Below are 21,432 nucleotides of genomic sequence, written 5' to 3'. Positions count from 1 at the left end.
AACAATTGACACAAAAGAATAATTCTTGCCTCTTGGATGGATGGATAGATAGATAGATAGACAATCCAGTTGGTGAAATTCAGGAGGCTGCGCTATGTTTATATAACTAAAAACTTTTGCATTCAAATTCATTCATTTTCAAGATTGTGTTGTTTTTAAGTGAGTCATTAAAATCACATCGTAAGATTTTAGTTGAGAAAAAAACATTAACTAAAATGTTATGTTGAATTCTCTTATGTTTCATACAGTATGTCTAATTTCAAGCATGACAACCTCTTTTTTTAACCCGATAGATTTATACTGAAAAGTACTACCCTTTTTCCATTTTTTTTATTTTACATTTTATAAGTTCATTCATGGTCAATGTATTTGGAGCATTAGAATACAATTAATAAGAATTAGACAATAATATTCTATAATAATTTTATTTCTTGATACACAGCATCTTTCTGAATGTGGTTTGTGTGTTTTACGTTTGTTCTGGCGTGGAAGAAGCTCAACTTTTGTCAGACGGTCCCTTGGCCGCGGGCACCTGCGAGATCATGCGCAGACACTCATTCCGCGTGCGCGCCACATCCCTGCGTGGACGCTTTCCACGCGGGCGCCCACACACTTTCGTGCACCTGGCGTGAACCCCACAAAATGGATATAATAAGGTCTCACGATGCGTGATTCTTGTCCTCGATGGCAGTATAGCAACCTCCATCTTCTCTGTGACAGTCCCACGAAGTGGTAGATGGCCGGCGTGTAAGGCTCGCACAGGCAAGTGTTTTCCACTCGTTCCACACCAATTTGCGCATAGTGTTGTCATGCTTCATACCAGACTGTGTTTTACCCTTAAAGATGTTTTCCTTCCAAAATAACTTTACTTTCTCCTCATTTGCTGCTATTGTCAACATACTGTACCGTGTGCAATCGTGGTGCTTTATGCGGCTGACATAAGTGTCCCCTTACCAAAATCAATAGTGTAGAATTACTTTATGTCTGTACTGACATTGTAATTGATTTGTTGGAAGCATACCATTACATTTCCAAAAACACTCACATTTTTTTTCTTTTGTAATGAATATAGCAATGGAATTTTTAATCAATCAATAAGCATGATTTCAAGTTTCAACTATAGATTGTCACACCGACGTGTGTGAGTGTGTGTGTGTGTGTGTGTGCGTGTGTGTGTGCGTGCGTGTGTCTAGACCAATTATCAAAATATTTCCTTCAAATTGCATACAATTAATATACATTTTCAATTCTTTTTTATTACTTTTTAGTTCCTGATCTGATTTTTTATATAAACCGATTCAAACCGGAAAATCGAAAGTGAATCGAATCAGATTGTTCCACTTAAATAAATCATTTAAGCATTAAATTGTCTTTTATTGGAGAAATACATCTTATTAGGAAGTAGCACATTTACCGTATACTCTAAAAACAGTTGGGTAAAAAATAACCCAAGTATGAGTCAAAAATGGACCAATCCTCTACTTAAGTCAATTTGACCCAACTTTGAGTCAAGAAATGGGTCTTTTAGTGTAAATCAACTCATAAATATTGGTCAGATCCTTTATTTGGGTCAGAAAATTGGGTCATTTTGTGTAAAACAACCAAACAAAGTTGGGTCAAATTGACCCATAAAGTTGATTGGTCCACTTTTGATCCATAATTTGGTTACTTTTGAGTGTACTGACAAGTTCATTAAAATCTATGTAAGATGACAACAAAAAAGTAATTGCATCACACACTTTCCAATTGAGTCGAACCAAATTGAATCGTTGCACTTTCAAATCGAACCATCCTTGAATCATTTCTCACCCCACGTATTGAAAACTATATTGAATCGTCTTTTCTGGAGAGATGCACACCCCTAATATATATATAAATATCTTATCTATCAGCCGGGCATAATAGTTGTCGTTATACTATAGACTGTTGATATTGTTGGAAAAATTATTAAGATCGTAATTATTATATCATGAGTTCCTGTGCAATATTCACTACCCCGAGTCTTTAATTCATCACTTTTGCAATCAAGAATATTCCAAAGCTAGAACTCTATGCTCAAAATAAGACAAGCATTAACTTAATATTGCTGTTGCAATTTAGCGTGCCACTTCACTGTGAAACTATTTCTAATATTTTCATTACCTTATGTTAGGTTTATGATATTAGAAAAAGCTGCCTGTTATGACACAAAAGCCACACGCATGTGTCAATGGTGGCCATACTGTAAGCATGCACATTTGTGTGAGCAGTGACGAAGGGGCTGGCGGTAAATGAGAGGCCGTCGTCATCATCACCATGCCCCCGGGGAAGTATGGGATGCAGGAGGAGTGGGAGCGGGAGGGCGAGCAAGGCATCAGGATGGACTTCCTGTTGCCCACTGGCATCTACCTCACATTCCCAGTGTCTCACAAGGACACCATCAAGAGCATCAAGATGGTATGAGCGCCACCAGCCGTAAAGTATACGTATGATTTATGTCCGAAATGTCTAGGAAAAATCAAACTAGCTGAATCATCTCCGTATCAAGTTTTGGTATTATACAAGCCGCATTTCTCCTTGGCCGCTTTGCTGCCAATCTTCTTATGAATGTGAATGTGCTGTTTCCATGCCAACCGCTCTGCCACCTAAGACAGTTTGATTTAGCTGTGTTTCATAATGATACTCTTGGAAGCTTTTAAGATAATTAAGAAAGGTTCTTTTTTCATGTAAAGTGCTCCAGTAGTTTCAGGGTAAAAAAAGAAAAGAAAAAGAGTTGCATATGAAGTTTATTTTTAGTGTTTTAGTAAGAATTTCTCATGCCTAGAAGTTGTTTTTATTTTCTTCTGCATGTTTCAACAGTGTGCAAATGTCTCCGTATTATATTTACTACTTTTAAGATAGATCTCAGTCCCAAAAACTATTGGCTATGACATTTTGGATTAAATTAAGGCCAGAAAAATAGTTTTTGTTAGAAGATCCCAACACTTGCTTGTTGCTTGTTTGGTTGAACGGAGTTGTGGAAATTTGGGGCAAATTGTTCAATCTTAGTTTCAGTTGAATGGAGTCCATGGACCATTACAAAATCTCCCAAACACATTTGGAAAACAAACAAAAACAATTGAATTGTACAGGTTGTAGACTACATTAATGGTGGAAAAGGTTTTGAAATGGTTTATTTTAGTCTCCTTTTTTTTTTTTATTCACAAAACCCTAGCACTCGAACAGGGGCGTGTAGACTTTTTATACCTGCTATATGTTAAACTGGTGAATTGGAGCCAATTCCAGTTGACTTTTGGACAGGGGAAGGTTACACTCTGGACTGGCCAACAGCCAATTACAGGCTACATTTAGACAAACAAGCATTAACACTCAAATTCGCACCTATTTAGTCCTCAATGAACCTATCATGCATGTTTCTGGAAGAAGAAAAAAACCTACGCAAACAGCATTGCTAAGCAATTTGTTTTGTCTTTTTCCCCAGATGGTTTGGGAAAATGCCAGAGGGGAGGCATTGTTCACGGCGCTGGGTCACCCGGACGCGTACGTCTTCACTTGCATCAAGCAGACGGGCGAGAGGGAGGAGCTGGAGGAGGAGTCGAGGCGTATAAGTGACGTGCGGCCCTTCATGGGTGTTTTGAGACTGGTGGCCAGGGAGGGGGACCGCGTTGAGAAACTCACCAACAGCCAAATCAGCTTTTTGATTGGCAAAGGTCAGCAAAATCAGCTTTTGATGCCCATCGAGCTATCAGGTCATTTAGTGACATCAAAGCATCTGCATTTCCTCCATTTTTTTCCCCCGTCTTGTACAAGAAAGCAATGAAAAGTATTGTGTCTAAACCTCTAGTTCAGTACTTGTATGTGTCTATGTGATGCTTACGTCAGGAGCATATTTACAGCATCAGACAATGTGACATCAGCACACAAATAACACATACGACAGTATATATAATATACAGATGTGAATGTAAACAGCAGCAACAGCAGCCAGTACCATGAAGCAAAATATATGCATCAGTAAATACTTGATAGACATTGGGGTTAAGGAGTCTGTCAAGGAAGGAAATGCTGAGTACTTTGATGGTGTCTCGCATTGGGTGGGAGTCACAGTCACAACTGGCCATCCTTATCAGGCTGTCCAGTTTGCCCCTGTCAGCAGCTGAGAAGCTGCTGCCCCAGCAGACCACTCCCTGAAAAAAGAAAAAAAAAAGTATGCTGCTTAATGCGGACTGTCTAATAGTTGTAGCAAATGAAATAAACCTCAAATATGGGACTGACTGGCAAGTTTGTGATGTTGTTTTCAGGTCTGCATGAGTTTGAGGCCCAGAAGAACCACGAGGTGAGCGAGTTTCGGACCAAGATACGAGCGTTCTGCGAGGAGAAGTCCCAGCAGCGGCAAGTATCGCCATGGCAACAGTGGATGGCATACATGTTCCCGTGTGACCTGGAGCCATGCTGCTCTCTGCCGATGTGTGGCAAGTCACAAAACACCAAGATCTTCATCAACATCAAGTTTGAGGCTTGTGATGTGAGTTCATATTGTATGTAGTCCATATAATCACAACATGATGGGGTAGAAACTACAGTTTTTTGTGGGGGAGTAATGCATTACCCGTCCCACATGACAAACTCCACTTTTCAACTCTTCAAAATCTCATTGAGGACTGAGACGCAAACGTGAATGTGTGCTAGGAAAGCTTCATGGTGCAGCAGGAGCCACAGGACCTGCCACTGGCTCTGATGAGGAGCGCCCTGAAGAAGAAGGCCACCGTCTTCCGCTCGCTGCGACAACAGCCCGAGGACTACACCTTACAGGTCAACGGCAGGTGGGAGTTCATCTATGGCAGGAACCCACTGTGCCAGTTTAAAGTAAGTTAATCATAATTTATTCATTGCTGTCTTTCATTAAAAAAAAAACTTTCCAAATTCCGTTGAAGTAAAGCAATTTTAATATACACTGATGTAGTAAGTTGGCCTTAAAATAATATACGGATGGAATTCTGGCTTGTGCTTAGTTAAGACTAGCATCTCTGGTTTCCATGGCAACTTCAGACTGTACTGATCTCTAATAATAGTATGATATCACAATATTTGAAGAACTTTTGTGAGAATAGTTCTGATCAACTATATCATGTACAGCTTGCAGGAAGTACCATTTATTAATGCAAATGACAAAATTTACCAAATCTCAATAAAATGAAATATGAATACTAAATATTTTACTTTTTGCTTGCTTTGCTAGCAAAACAAACCAACAATTGATGTCTGTTTTGCATGCTTTGCTAGCAAAACAGACATCAATTAAGAGTAACCCAAACAAATCATCATGATGCAATAAGTTGAGAAATTGAGCACATTTTGCAATTTGTTTTCATAACTTGAATTACTGTTTTGTTCTCTTGTCATGTTAACATTTTTCTCAATAGGCTACTCATGGTGAGCCTTTACATTAACACCAGGAAATCAGCTTTAAATTGTTGTTAATGGCACACTGTTAGCTTGTTTGATAAATTCAGCTATTTAATTTTAATAAATGACACAGAATAAATACAATGGCATGATTTCTCACTCACACAAAGTTTAAGTACCAAAGTAGGACAGTAGCTAGGCTATCTGCTATGCTAAGTACCGGTAGCTAGAAAATGTTAAGTAGAACACAAGTAACCTAGTTGGTCCTACCTAGCATCTGAAGTTATCAATGTATTTTGTAGTTGAGGTTCCTAATTTAGCTGGACTAAAGTCAGACCGACTAACACATATTGGATTGCATTTTATTAAATAAATAAATAAGCAGAACGTGTTTTTTGCACAGTATGAGAAGCTAATGATATAAACTAGTACGTATAAAGGTTTGGAACAAAGTGGAATTCTGTTTCATAACTGTGTTTGCTTGTTTGTTTTGTTTTGTTTCATTTATTTTACTTCAATACATTGGTTGTCTTAGTGGATTATATTTGGCTAGCTGTGAACTATTTTAGCATAAAGCTAGTTTTAATGTGCCGTGGGCTACACTTCAAAATTAAGTTTCTGGGGAAATATTGACACAAGTGAAACCAAAACCTAATTTCTGCCCATCTTGTTCCATTGATGTAAAAAAGTAGAAATTGTAGATTGACCATGAACCATTCAAGGTTCGGTTGGCAGCCCAGGCCAGTGATGCTACCTGCAGGCCTGACTCATATCAGTCCAGCTAGCAGCACTGCAGGAAACAAGTGCATCCATTCAAGCCCTAACAAGATTTGGACTGCATTAACCTAAACAGCAAACAAACAGCCTCCCAAACATTAGTTAACCTGCGCTCTAAGGAGCACTTAGGGTGAAGTTTCGCATTAAAACATGTAATCTGCTGTCTGCTGTCTGCCTTGTCCAATACTGTTTGGATTTTAGTATTAGTATTTCCAACACATTTATTTGTCTTTAAGGGGATGTCAACCCCAAAATTTAGTCTAGTCTAAACATGGCAGTCTGATTAATATTGCATCTGTGTAATATGAGTTAAGTAGCAAAATCCACCCATTTTTATCCATCTCAGAGGGCAGCCATTTTGTCACTTGCTGTCGACTGAAAATCACATCATAGTTGCTCGGGGTTCAGGTAACAACCAATCACAGTTTAGCTTCAGAAAACAGAGGAACCATGATTGGTTTTTAATTTAAGAATACAATCTTTGATCTTAGAGTTAGTGCAGATAGGAGAATTTTAAGTCAAGCTTATTACTGTACAAATATGCCTCTGCCTGCTGTCCCTCCATGCAAAGCCACCTTTCCTTTTCTTTTCTTTTATCCAGTACATTTTCTCCTGTTTGAGAAATGGGCAAAATCCTCATCTGACCATGGTGCACCACTCCACCATCAGCAAGTATCAAGAGGAGCACGGGCGGATGTGTAGTCAGGTGTGCAAGAGTCGCTCCTTGTCCAGACCTCCCCCTCTGCCTATCAAGAAGGTAAGAGGTCAGCGGACATGTGGTGTCTTTCACAAACACTTCTCACACTCTTCCGGTCGTGGTCACAGTTGTTCCACTGGGACATCATGGACTTTGGCACACTTGAAACGTGCTGAGCGTCACAATGTAAATAATTGACATTTGATTTCTTGCTTGCTTTGAATGTAGATGCAGACACTGGAGAGCAGGGAATTTATTTTGACAAAGACATTGGAGAGCAGGGAGACAAAGTGTGGCCCTTGTTCTAGCATTTACATTATCAAGAATCCTCTTGTATTTGTTGCATTCATTTCACTTTACCCCATTTACTAACTGTACTAATTTATTGTAAATAAACTAAACAAGCTATTTTACATCTTTAGTGCATTTATCATTCATTGTTATTGAATAATTGGTTGATTATAATTATGATTAATTATCCATTTTAAAATTGAAGATTAATTTTTTTTTTTATTATAAAAATACATGGTTTTGCATACTGTACACATTGTAACTTCTTTTTTTTTTTACTAATCTATAAAGAGCGAACCTGTTTTAAAAAGAAAAGGCCCACCCCTGTTATAAAATAGGATGTTAAAGGGATTATGAAAAACATGTGCTTTATCCATCCATCCATCCATTCTCTGCACTACTTGTCCACCATTTATTCTTTTGTTTTTTATTCCAATTTCTCCTTCAACAACATATTTGTGCGGTTAATTATTGAACTTTACATTATAAAAATGTAACTATATCCAGCTACTGTGAAAGTGACATGCAATTTGAAAACAACATTTTCTATAGTAAATAAATGAAATGGAAAGTCACCAGAATCAATGTAACTGTTGTAAAATTATTTAAAAATATATATATTTTAACAACTGGTCTAAATATAATGTGAACACAACCAGGTAGAATTCATTCATATGGCTCAATCATAACCTCATCAGCCAATGAAATAAATTTGCATGTGCCAGTCACACCCATTTTTGATTTTTGAATGGCAAACTAGGGGCTGACAGGTGCAGGAAGCTAGAAAGACGCGCAGGAAGGAAATTAGTCCACAACAGATAAGCCGCATTATAAGGATTCTAAAGAATCCTTGTTATAATGCAGTTTATCTGATCAAATTAATTTCACTTCAGTTGACTCACAGCTATTGCAGGGACACCAAAGTGTGCAGCAGAGCAAAATTAAAGCACCATATAAAGTGATTCTGTTTCTTCTAGTTCCTACTAAACATACATTTTTTTACATCAACGTTTTGAAATACTTCTCAATAGGAAAGTGGAGCAACATGACATGCATGCAGTCTATGCAATATAATTGTACACAATGGAGGCGTGTGAGGGAATAAATGTCCTTTCTCCTCTGACTTGCTCATGCAGCAGAACACATCGTCCCTGTGGTCCATCCATGAACCTTTTTACATCCACCTGTTACAAGGCAGTCGAGTCAATGCAGATGAAGGAATGAAGGTAGGTGTGCATCCCAGTGTTTTTTTTTCTATACAATATCTCCATTTCTCTTGTACTAAAAGATAGTTTGACATATAAATGACATGGGTGGGGGCTGGGGGGATACATCGGTTCAGACCACACGCTTCCCATAATTCATCATAGCGGTTGGTTAAAGTTTCAAAACAGGAAGTGGGGAGGGCCTATATCTGTTTTGTCGATGCCTCATTCTGGGTTGTAGATTCTGAGAAAGCCCTCCCTCTCTCTCTTTCGCCTCTATTGTTGACACATTTAGGGAGCCATCTTGTTTGTTGAAAAATGACACCGTTTATCATTCAACAATAATCCATATCTACTTTTTTTTCTCCAGCCCCAATATACGGAGGGAATCCTTTAAATGGGTGACTGTGTGTCATCGTATTGGACTCTAACTATGTTAGCGTTTAGGTTGCTTTGCCTTGTGTAAGTGCACTTCCAGCTGCTGCCTTATGACTCACGGTAAACGTGTCCTGTCATATAATGATCAGTCATGTCAGTTGTTGGCAGGCAGATGCTTGAAAACACGCCCCTGGGGGAGAATCCACGCTCATATATTTAGTCAGTACAGACGTGGACTATCTTGATTTGGCAAAGGGCAGGACATGAATGGTCGCACAATATTGGATTTTGACTCCAGTGGCCGTGTATTGAGGGGAAATACAAAGTGTACACCCTTTGACTCATCGCCTGAGTGACACAGGAAACGCTTAATCATCTCGTCGAGCATGTATATCAACCACTGTCACACAAGCTTCCACGCTACATTTCATGCCCCCATCCTCTAACCGTGGTGGGCAAGTTGCTTCCAAAATGTCATGTCACATTGCTGTCTTTTGAAAGTGTTAAGTATTATTATGTTACTGACTCTGAATTGTAATGTGTTACACTCCTTCGGCGTTAACTTTCACTTAAACACTTGTGGAACACTAGTCTAATAACAAATTAAAAATAAATTAATAGGCCAACATTACATCACAGTAAATTTCGTAGAGTAAATTTAAACAACAACAATAAAATACTCAAGGGTTGAGGAACGATCCTATATGACCCTCAGCATGAGAGACAGCCACTCTAGGCTTATTTATTGTTAGCTAACATATTGTTGATGTGTCCCAAAGGAGACCAAAAATGGCGGTATACGAGGATTTTTTTATGTTTACAAACTCAAATAACTATTGTTTTTTTTATATTACCACAGATTAACTAATTCACTCCCAGCTATTTTCACAGAAGCAATCCAGTTCACTCCCGGCAATTTTACTGGATTTTGACTGACTTTGCAAGGCCCACAAAATATTGTGTTCTATTGCTATAAAAACATGGAACCTACCAAAAGAAAGATTACAGTCTCTTCTTTCATCCAGAAAATATATAAATATTTGTATCTGTTAACGTTTCGCAGCAATTAGCATTAGAATATAGCTACGTTTCATCATTATTCACAAATCTATTTAGAAATGTGAGTAATAAGCTTTTTTTCAACATGGCCCCTGGTTCAGTTCCTATGCTCTGCTGCCACCTGCTGGCCATTTGTGTACTAACTACCATTTCTTCAACCGTTCTTTGCAGTTGAGAGGCTGCATCAAAGCCTTCTTCTGTATACTCTAGCAAAAAAAAACATTTTTAAAAAAGCGTTTAAATACATCTTTAGGACACTTAAAACATGTTAAATAGAACATATTTATACGTTTTTTTTGAGCAAATGAGTTAAAAATATGTATTATACTTCAGTTTGGTGCTTAAAAAAAAGGAGTGAGGGGGTGTCTGGGGGGAAGCCGCCTCATATTTTTGCTAAATTGTCTATTTCTTTTCAACTCAGAAAAGGCTGGGGGGGCTGAAATTGAATGACATTTTACTTGGCATGCATGGACACTGAGAAACATCATTTCACATGATCAGTATTGCTGTTGTAATGTCTCTCATCCAATGTTGCATAATGAACAACAGAGGGAGTATTTAAAGAGAAATGAAACAAGACAAACTGAGTGATTGAAGTCAAGTCAAAATGTCAGCACTGATGCTTTTTATATGATTAATTAATGGATATGACCGGGGGAAAGACCATGTCTAGTCAGTCATTACAATAGAAAATTGAACCAGCCCTGTAGTAATGGGCTAAATTGCAGTAAAATGCTATTATTGCATTACCCACTTAATATGTGGGGGGTTTTTTTTATGCCCCCACCAGCTTGTGGTGCAGGCTGGCCTCTTCCATGGCAGTGAGCTGCTCTGTAAGGTGGTGACCAGCTCCGAGGTGACAGTGTGCTCGGAGCCATTGTGGGACCAAAAGATGGAATTTGACATCATCGTGGCGGACCTGCCTCGCATGAGCCGCCTTTGCTTTGCCCTCTACGCCGTCTTCGACAAGGCCAAAAAGCCCAGAGGCACCAAAAAGAAGAATAAGAAAGCGGTGAGTGGTGATGAGTAAGATGAGTTTCCTCTGTGTGTATGTGTCAAGTTTTGCAAGCGTGTTCAATGGGCCCGACTGTGGTTCATCCGCTTCAGCCCTTTTATCTGTGCACCACTCTAAGGAAGTTGGCAAACGTTTTCAAGGGAATACTAAATTCATCTTTACACGATTCAGCTTCTGCGACACCCCCGCCTACTGTACCGTTTAAAATTGAATTGACTTCCCTTTTCTGGTAACTAGTCTGTAAAGAGTCGTCAAACCAAAAGCTAAACCGAGACAAACTTCCAATGAATGCAACCACACTTGGCCAAACCGTGACACCTTTTAGTTCAGCCAAGCTGTAAAAGTAAAAGTAACCAGTCGTGAAAATATTATTGCTTCCTGCCCTCGTGAGGTATTCCAGGCTGTTTGCTTTACAGATCTGAGTCACACTGTAATAAAACTCAAGTGTGAATGTGAAACAATGTGTTTCTCAAAAACGGGATACGAATCGTTTTCAACATGTATAAAACAATAGCAAATAGGCACCAGTACTACCTGTAACACAACTTATTTATACTATACGGCTCCTTAACTATAACCATGATCAAGGTATGTTTTTCCCAAGGCTCATTGGAATCATACACTACAATGATACTACCACATGTTCAGTACAATGTGACAATTGACCGATCAACTCCAGAGTTTTCTCATTACAGCAACTCTGGTCACCGACATGGTACAGTAATGGACTCAGGTAGCCTCACTTCTGCTTTCTGCGACACTTCTCTCTTCTGTTGCTTGGAAGAGAAGTGCCACAGACGTGTGCTAGAAAGGCCAACGGAAGTAACGCTAATTTTGGACATGGCTTATGCTACACAACAGAGATGGATTTCAGACGAAATACGCTATATATTTTGTGATCTGTGTTTTTTTTTTAGGATTGTCCAATAGCCTGGGGGAACATCATGGTGTTTGACTACAAGAACCAGCTGAAGACCGGCGAGGTTCTTTTGTCCACATGGCCGTCTGTTCCTGGTACTTACAGCAAGCGCATTATCGGGACATCAAAATTACAAATAGATTTCTGGTGCTCCGGCTTCATCCCACATTACAAAAACCACAAAGGCTCTTGAATCATCCGTGTGTGTGAACGTGAGTGTGAAAAGTTGTTTATCTTTATGTGGCCTGCGATTGGCTAACAACTAGTGCAGGGTGTATACCGCCTTCCACCTGTCAGTCAGCTGGGATAGGCTCCACCTCATGCACGATGGAAAAAGGATAGATAAATGGATGGAAATAATAATAATAATAAATACAGTATTTTTCAGGCTCAGACTGGTACCATAAAAAGTTTAACTGTGACTGTACAACAATATAAATATAATAAAGTGAACGTGTGAGAGTGAAGTTAACTACTTAAAAGGAACCCCGACTGTCATGACAAGTTTGCTCTATATTATTTATTTGGTTGTTACTAACATAACCATAAGATAAATTTTTCAAAAAATCATTTCCAGTTTACTTAATTTGGACGTATTCCTTGAAAGCATTTGCCAATTTCCTTAGAGTGGTGCACAGATAAAAGAGCTGAAGCGGATGGAGTGTGAACCACGCCATTGTTATTTACGTCGCAACGCGTTCAGTGCGTAGTGACGTAGAACGGCGGCAGGCTCTCTGCCGACCAATGTGAAACTCCCATAAAGAAAGCAAGGTAAGCCTCCGAAGCGTTCCTAAAGGGACGATCAAAACTCTGGAATGCGTCTGGTGAATGACGAGAGCACTGTGTGGGGGAGGGTGACTCTCCCGATCGCATGTTGTTTCTTTAGGAACGCTACGAGGCTAAACTTGCTTTCTTTATAGTCGTTTCACATTGCTCGGCAGAGAGCCTGCCGCCGTTCTACGTCACTACGCACTGAATGCTTTGCGAAGTAAATAACAATGGCGGCGTATGTCCAAATAAAGTTTCTACAAAATGTATTCAACTGGAAATGATTTTTGAAAAATAAATCTCATTGTTATGTTAGTAACAACCAAATAAATAATATCGAGCAAACTTGTCATAACAGTCGGGGTTCCCTTGAAATGAAACTAGCATAGAGTAAAAATTGGCGATGTTGGGTACCACTTTTGTTTAGACTGATACCAGTATGAGTACTCAATTCATATCAATATAAATTAAAACTAATAATCCAGTGGCCATAACATTGAAATGGGAAATGTTCAACATCTACTGTATCTGTTGGTAACTACAAGTTCGCAGGAAAAAGACCGCTATTCACTCTCACATTCGCACCTTTTCAAACGTGATGAAGCCAGAGTAAAGCCCACACAAATATGAGGAAAATAGGCAAATTCAACATGCAAATTCCACAACAAAATGCCAGGCTCGAGATCCATACCCAGAACCTTAACTGTGAAGCAGTCAGGCTTGTTGAAAAACAAAAACACATTTAATAGAGTAAATACTAGGGGTGGGAATTTTTGAATGTCTCAAGTTTAAATTCCGATTTTTGGGGCTGTGATTTGATTCAAAATAGATTAAGAGCGATTTTTGATTCAAAATGATTTGATTGACAATGATTTTTGCTTCAATCTATAGATGTGCAAGGAATTGTAATGATCTACTCCAGTCTGACTCGCTAATGCTGATCAGCCCGCTACGCGCGGCACTTTATCACTCAAAAGAAGGGCTCCACACTGCAAAAAAAACAACTTTTATTGGCATAACTTGATCGTGACTTTTTCCTTCTACTCTCTAATGTGGCTACAACTTAACAGTGTATTAGACCGTGTGGAACCACACTGCCCCTAAGTGGGCAAATCGGGTACAACATGAACAGCGCTCCAAATAAAGGCACACACAGACAAAGGCAAGACATTATAAAATAATTTAAATCAAATCAATTTTGAGACATTTAAAATCGATTCTGAATCATACTAAATGAGAATCTATTTTTTGGCACACCCCTAGCAAATACATTTGCTATGCTCAAGCTCCAAAGGAACACTGTTAATTGTAAATGTCCATTTTTGGTAAGAAGACTCATGTTGTTTTCTTCTTGGCTTGTGTGCCTCATCGTCCATTGCGCAAGCTAAAACATGAGGTTGAAAATGCAGTCATGCAGGACACAATCAAAAGTATCACATGTGACATTTTTCTTTCAGATGACAAAAGTGGTCTGTTGAACCCGATGGGAACAGTTGAGAATAATCCCAATGTGGATAGTGCAGCTGGGCTTCTCATTCGCTTCTCGAACATCAGGCCCCACCCTCTTTGCTATCCTCCTCTAGACAAGGTGCTCGTTGCAAAAACACTTGACGTTTTGCTTCAAGTATATTTCATTCAGTCAATTAAACTGACTGTCCTTCCAGATAAGTGCTATGGAGACAAATGGTGATGCAGCTGTTGCAACAAAAGAGGAGGTTCATATTTTATACTTTATCGCTCACATCTACATTATATGAAAATATTGGTTGTGTTTTTTTTTCTCTTGTTGCATTATTTTTGCTCTACGCAGAACATGAAGCTGAAAGAAATAATGGACAACAAAAACTACACAGAATTCTTTGAGGATGAGAAGGAGCTGTTGTGGAAGCTGCGCACGGTAGTCCGAGACCATTATCCGGAAAGTCTTTCCAAGCTGCTCCTCATCACCAAGTGGAATAAGAGAGAGGATGTCATCCAGGTACCAGGGATTGTTTTTGGATATCTTAAAAATGTGTTAATAAATTACAAGTTGATCTGATTAACTCATTCACTGCCATTGACGGCTAGAGACGTCAAAAATTCATTAAAAAAAAAAGCTACTTTTGTTAACAAGAGTATGAAAACCTATACTTTTTTTATTGTACATTTAGAACAGATATAAAATGTGTGATTAATTGTGAGTTAATTAGTGAAGTCATGCGATTAATTACGATTCAAATTTTTAATTGCCTGACGCCCCGAATTTTTAATAATCTAAGTCTTACCAGGCGGTTAAAATTTTTTCTCATAATTAATCACTTGACTTCAATAGTTAACTCACGATTAATCACACATTTTATATCTGTTCTAATAGTATAATTTAAAAAATCTAGGTTTTCATTCTCTTGTTAACAAAAGTGGAAAAAAAATTAAACTAATAGAAATAGTTCAAATGAATTTTTGACGTCTATAGCCGTCAATGGCAGTGAATGAGTTAATTTTGAGAAAACTAACATGTTAAGTGTGATCGATCTAGTTTTGAAGTTCAAACACTTTTTTTTTCACCCATATGCATACAGTAAATAAATACACTGACCAACCACAAGGGCTGAATTCTGCCTTTACAAAAGTAATGATGATAATAATTAATAATAATAGAGGGGTAATAATTTAACAAGATGTTCATAATTCTGATTGTGGAACTGTATTGCATATCCCTGTAACAAACCCGATTTGAAATCAACTTTGATTTAAAAGATGCGAGTGCTTTAAAATATATTGAGATACATATCAAATCATTTTTTATTGGCGAGATATATCTTACAAGGAATTGCCACATATATAGTACCGGCAAGTTAATTCTCATTGTATGTCAAATGACACCAAGAAACTGATCCAACAGGATTGTATTGAATCAAATCGCAAATCGTCCTTGAATCGTATCACACTCCATGTATCTGTATTAAATTGGTCTTTGCATTATTGCATCATACTGTGAACTGTTCCTAATATTTTGGCTCTCTCGTTAACTATTTAGGCTAAACAGGCTCGCAGGCGATGATGCAATGCAGTTGCACACCAACACAAACTACAACCATAATGAACACTTTGTTAAGTTGTCTTTGTGAAGAAGAGAAGACTGATGCAAACTGACATTTATAATAATAATAATCAACATGCATTATGACTCTTTAGATGGTGAGTCTTCTGAGGAACTGGCCAGAACTTCCTGCCATCCCCGCCTTGGAGCTCTTAGATTACAGTTTCCCAGACCCCGCGGTCCGTTCTTTCACCATCAGGTGCCTCAGGAAGCTCAGGTAGTCAAATTTGTATCCACGTTGTCGCTTGTCATTCATGAAGAACGCTATCGTTTGAGAAACACGTTCTCTGCCCACAGCGATGACGAACTACTGCAGTATTTAATCCAACTGGTCCAGGTCCTTAAGTACGAGTCTTATCTAGACTGTGACCTCACGACGTTCCTGCTGGAGAGAGCCTTACTCAATAGGAGGATTGGGCACTTTCTCTTTTGGCATCTCAGGTGAGGCACGGACAGCGCAGCAGCGAACGGAAAGGACATGTGCATCTGGTCTTGAAGACTTTCTCTTGATTTTAGGTCAGAGGTACACGTGCCATCTGTCAGTTTAAGGTTTGGCCTGATTCTCGAGGCCTATTGCAGGGGCAACATCCACCACATCAAACTCTTAACCAAACAGGTACTCCACTTGTTGTATATGAATCTGCAGAAGCAATGAGAGCACTCAAACCCCCGTGCAAAATCGACGTGCGAGTGACTACAATATCATTAGCATTTTTTCATGTATCACATTCTATTTATTTTTAAACGAAATAAAGAAAAAAGGGTATATTAAGAAACATGTACCATGCTAAGCTTATAAGTAAACAATTTTTTATTCTTCCTCTGACGCGGTATCCAATCACTGATGGGCTATTTTTAAAACAGACTTCACACAAACACTTTTTTTTTTTTTTACCTCATTCACTGCCATTGACAGCAATAGACGTCAACAATTAATTTTAACTATTTCTACGAGTTTAACTTTTTTTTTCATTTTTGTAAACAAGAGTATGAAAGCCTAGAATTTTTTGGGGGGTACATTTAGACCAGATATAAAATGTGGGATTAATCAGGAGTTAACTAGTGAAGTCATGCGATTAATTACGATTACAAATTGTAATCACCTGATGCCCCTAATTTATAATAATCTTTTATTTAATATTTTCTTTAATTCTTTTTAATAATCTTTTTTTTTTTAAGAAGATTATTAAAAAATTAGGGGCGTCAGGCGATTACAATTTTTTATCGTAATTAATGGCATGACTGAACTAGTTAACTCACGATTAATAACAAATTTTATATCTGTTCTAATACAATTTTAAAAAATCTAGGTATTCATACTCTTGTTAACAAAAGTGGGAAAAAGGTTAAACTAATAGAAATAGTTCAAATTAATTTTTGACGTCTATAGCCGTCGATGGCAGTAAATGAGTTTAATAAGAAGGCTACAATGCAAACTACAAGCACTCAAGGCCTCCGCTGGCTCATGCAACACGTGGACTAATTGAAGGCAATTGACTTCAAAGACTGCTTGTGAAGTACAATGCAAGCCCTCCCTTCCCCGCACCTGCTGCTCGTGCATGAGAGAAACTTCAGAGGCTGCTGCTGCTGTTCCTGCACAAGCAACCTTGCTTTAACTGCCTATTTAAAGTTAACCAGCAATATCGATTTTGTCGCCAGCGTATCGATACGTGTATTGCAATGAGGCCCGCAACGATGTATTGCCGTATCGGTTTTTTGAGCACACCACTACCCCATAGTGTAATAAATCAGATGCTACATTAGCACATCCTGATGTGATGAGATCTACAGGTCATCCAAGTTCAGTTTTGATACCTGTCAAATGTGCATTACGTTTCAGAAGAAACCTACCCAACACTGTTGATAACATAAAGAACTTGAAAAGATGCACGAAACAAATCGATAAACCCAATGGGTATGCATTGAAATGTCTTAATGTTGCCCATGTCACAGAACGAGGCTCAAGGCAAAATGAAGGTCCTCAGTGACTTTGTCAGATCAGGCCCCCAGAAGTTGACTGCTGAGGACCTGAAGCTGTTCATCAGACAGGAGTCGGATGCTTTGTCCAACCTGCTGTCACCACTCAACCCCAGCGTCATCCTCGCTGAAATCTGGTTAGACACACACACATATCAGTTGACAAAGTTTTAGTTCAAGTTGTTGTAGTTGGCAGTGCTTGTTCTTACCGAGAGGTGTGCAACAGAGCCTTACTATCCGTGTAAAGGGAGAATCTGTAATAACTAAATAAACAAATAAACCCTTTTGCAAAAATCTCAGGTCATGTTGATTAATAATAATGATCCCATTTAAGAGCAATCAGTTAGAGATGCAGCCATTCACAGTATGATCACATTGACGCTTCTGTTTTGTATGAAATCAACTTAACAATACAATATTTTAGAGAAATCAAAATCTGCTTTGTTATGGATTACTCCACCATTAACTGTACACTTAATAAACAAACTAATCTCTATCTCAGGATTTAAAAAGTTGTGTGCTCATTGTAAGTGTTGCGTGTTGTAGTGCAGATAAATGCAGATTTATGGACTCGAAGATGAAACCACTCTGGCTGATGTATAAGAGTCCCTGGACTCAAGGAGACATGGTGGGCATCATCTTCAAGAATGGGGATGGTGAGTTGCACCCCCCCCCCCCCCAAAAAAAAAAAACATTGGATATTGAAAAGATTGAAGAAGTAAATTTTGTCACTCCTTCATTGTTCAGATCTTCGACAAGATATGTTGACTCTCCAGATGATCCACCTCATGGAGAATTTGTGGAAGAAAGAAGGACTGGATCTCAGGTAGAAATTATTTATAGTCCTGCAAAGCATACCCTGGAAGGACTGTACTTATACTCATCTGATTTTTTTTTCTTTTGAGAACAGAATGATTCCTTATGGCTGCTTATCCACTGGGAACAAGATGGGCTTTATTGAGGTGGTGAAGAACGCGGACACCATCGCCAATATCCAACGAAACAACAGCAACAGTGCCGCAACTGCTGCCTTCAACAAGGATGCCTTGCTCAACTGGCTCAAATCCAAGAATCCAGAGTGAGTATCCAGAAAATGGGATGGGGGGGGGGGGATTATTGAGGATTGATGGGAATCAATTACAACTCTGAGGTAATGTATATAAACTGTTTTACCTTAATGTTGTGCCTGGTGTTGTAAATTATGTCATAATAATTTGAATTAAAATAATAATAAAAAACACTATTTGTAAATAGTTATTTCTGATAAAACAAAAAATAGTAATTTTGAATCAAATCAACATTGACATTCTAAAGGCCCATGATTCTGCAGGGTCCCTATAAAATAGTATTATCATTTATGCAGCATTGGTGTAGAGGGCCCAAATGAGATTTTTGTCGCGATGCCTCAAATCCCTAATGGCGCTGTTGTCTGTGAACATACATCGTGAATTTCATGTTTCCGACATTAAAAAGCCTATTAATGGCAAACTAATATGTTGTGTTCAGCAATTTGATACTTAACCACTTGCAGCCGTCATGCTCAAACGTAGCACTTTCATGCATACACTGCCCACATACATACATCAGTCACACTGAGACGTGAATGCTGGTCAAACATTCCTTTGTGACAATGCACGTTACAATAAACTATGACTCGTTCTGACTCGAATCCAAATATACTGGTTGGAGTTTGTTTTTATTGGCAATTTGCAACTCGATTCAAGCCACTACCGATTCATGCACAGCCCTAGTGTTAACTACTTTTAGATGTGTTATGCAAATCAAGTTGACATGGCAATTTTCTTGTATCATAGCTTCTAGTTGACCAGCTGAAGCTCAAACAATAAAAAATAAAAAATCAAGGCCTTCTCTGTTTAAAAAGCTATATGATGAACAAAAAATAACATGTTGAAGAAACACTTAGCTATTCATTCTTCCTGTTTTTCCAGAGACAAACTGGAACAAGCAATCGAGGAGTTTACGCTGTCTTGTGCTGGCTACTGTGTAGCTACTTACATCTTGGGCATCGGAGACCGTCACAATGACAATATAATGATCAGGGAAACTGGACAGGTGAGATTTACATAAGGTATTTTCTATCTCGCCTAGTCACCGTAAATGGGAAACAGAAAGGTCAATATGCATCACTTCTTTCTTTAAGTATTTGCCAGTGTTTACATTTTGTCCAATCAAGCTATTTTTAGAACAGGCCCAGGCGCACCACATTGGTAACCTCTGTATTAGAGCAATTTAGTGCCAGGCCATTAGTGAGTGGATCCATTAGTTTGGGACCACCCTCCACAAACTTTCATGGAGATCTGTAGAGGTTTTTAGCAGATTTTGCATAATTCTGCTCGCGGACAAACTTCCATTACATTGATTCTCAGATTAGTCAGTAAAATGTAACTTTTTAAACTTCTAAGTGTCTCTACGGTATATGACTGGTCAGCTGTTGTTTAGCTGTTTCACATAGACTTTGGACATTTCCTGGGCAACTTCAAGCGCAAACTGGGCATCAACAGGGAACGTGTGCCTTTTATTTTGACGTACGACTTTGTCCATGTCATCCAACAAGGACGGACGAACAACAGTGAGAAGTTTGAGAGGTATAATTTCTTTTTCTTTTTTTTTATGAGTCTGAATATTCACAAGGGTTTCTATGACTGAATCTTGCATCCTTGTTGTCAGATTCAGGGAATACTGCGAGCGGGCGTATAAGATCCTTTGTCGAAACGGGACGCTTTTTGTCAACCTCTTTGCGATGATGAAGGCAGCTGGACTGCCGGAACTCTCTTCCTTCAAGGATATTCAATACCTAAAGGTATGCACAAATCATGCCTGCCAATCAAAGTGGGGAAGGGAATCATAATTATGGCGTGCTTTGTTGTTTTCCCAGGACTCTTTAGCTTTGGGCAAACCAGAGGAAGAGGCACTGAAGAATTTCAAAGTGAAGTTCAACGAGGCTCTGCGAGAAAGCTGGAAGACCAAAGTCAACTGGATGATGCATTCACTGGCCAAAGACAACAGACCATAAAAGGAAAGCAAGTAGAACTAAAATGACAATATAACGGACAGAAAAGGCAAGAGAACACAATCGGACGTCTAGTTTTACAAATGGCATTGGACGATTGTTTACAAGTGATTGAAGAAGAAAGGAAGTAACAGGCAAGCAAAGACACTGGAATAACCGTTGAGCCATAGATGAATGTTAGTAAGGAATATTAGTTAACCACAACATTGCACTATACAACATACACCGTCTGTTTTGGACAGTAATGGGTCATATATGATTTCTTTGTATGCTATTTAATGTTAATCACTTGTAAAAAAATAATAATAATAATAATATATACATATATATTTGCAAAGGTGTTTTACAGCTATTTAAGTTCATTCGCAGTATGTTGCCTTTGCACTCCGAGTAGTTGGGGAGATTTGATAATGGTGTTAATTGATTCATCCGAGTCTGAGGCCTTTACTTTGTGAATCAGATTATGTTGCACCATGTAAAATTCTGTTTTAAAAAAGTTTAAAAGTTTATTACAATGATTGTTGAATGTATTTTCTATTCTTAGGTGCTAAGGACAGATGTTCGGTTGTCGGTTGTGACTGATGAGACAAGCTTTGAGTGTACGGCAAACATAGTCTCATGTCATTTCCTCAAATATGGCAGGGTGTACATTTTTAATGGGATGCAGTACTCAGTACTATGTCTGATTGTGTATTTCTTGTTTCTGATAATGAAGTCTCATTTTGACTGTATTTTTATGACTGATGTGTCAGATGCCATTCCAGAGTTTGTCCTTGCTGCCGAACTTGCTGTTTGACTACTGTATATTTATGTAACCCTCTGGAGAATTATGCTCATTCTTTTTGCACTAC

The 21,432-nt window shown here is 38.6% G+C and overlaps 1 protein-coding gene across 1 annotated transcript; it reads left to right on the top strand.

Moving 5' to 3' along the window:
* Positions 1–551: 551 nt before the first annotated feature.
* Positions 552–21,312, top strand: pik3cd (phosphatidylinositol-4,5-bisphosphate 3-kinase, catalytic subunit delta). The gene is made up of 23 exons (XM_077543327.1): positions 552–762; positions 2,250–2,436; positions 3,461–3,689; positions 4,281–4,504; positions 4,669–4,845; positions 6,764–6,919; positions 8,287–8,376; positions 10,583–10,804; positions 11,725–11,821; positions 13,952–14,082; positions 14,159–14,209; positions 14,305–14,472; positions 15,669–15,790; positions 15,871–16,014; positions 16,090–16,189; positions 17,527–17,687; positions 18,097–18,206; positions 18,298–18,376; positions 18,461–18,628; positions 19,500–19,623; positions 20,011–20,156; positions 20,239–20,371; positions 20,447–21,312. The coding sequence occupies exons 2-23, from the start codon at positions 2,296–2,298 to the stop codon at positions 20,582–20,584; spliced, it is 3,111 nt and encodes a 1,036-aa protein (XP_077399453.1). The 5' UTR covers positions 552–762; positions 2,250–2,295; the 3' UTR covers positions 20,585–21,312.
* Positions 21,313–21,432: the final 120 nt, after the last annotated feature.

The sequence above is a fragment of the Vanacampus margaritifer genome, chromosome 1, assembly GCF_051991255.1.
Source record: "Vanacampus margaritifer isolate UIUO_Vmar chromosome 1, RoL_Vmar_1.0, whole genome shotgun sequence".
Classification (NCBI taxonomy): domain Eukaryota; kingdom Metazoa; phylum Chordata; class Actinopteri; order Syngnathiformes; family Syngnathidae; genus Vanacampus; species Vanacampus margaritifer.
The sequence above is the reverse complement of the archived record's forward strand: the minus strand, read 5'-3'. Positions and strand labels throughout refer to the sequence as shown.

Bases quoted from the DNA above. Each gene is read 5' to 3' on its own strand.
- pik3cd (XM_077543327.1), top strand. From the start codon at position 2,296: ATGCCCCCGGGGAAGTATGGGATGCAGGAGGAGTGGGAGCGGGAGGGC. The intron at 14,083-14,158 runs GTGCTCGTTGCA...CTGTCCTTCCAG, and splicing joins GCTATCCTCCTCTAGACAAG to ATAAGTGCTATGGAGACAAA. The intron at 17,688-18,096 runs GTTAGACACACA...TGCGTGTTGTAG, and splicing joins GTCATCCTCGCTGAAATCTG to TGCAGATAAATGCAGATTTA.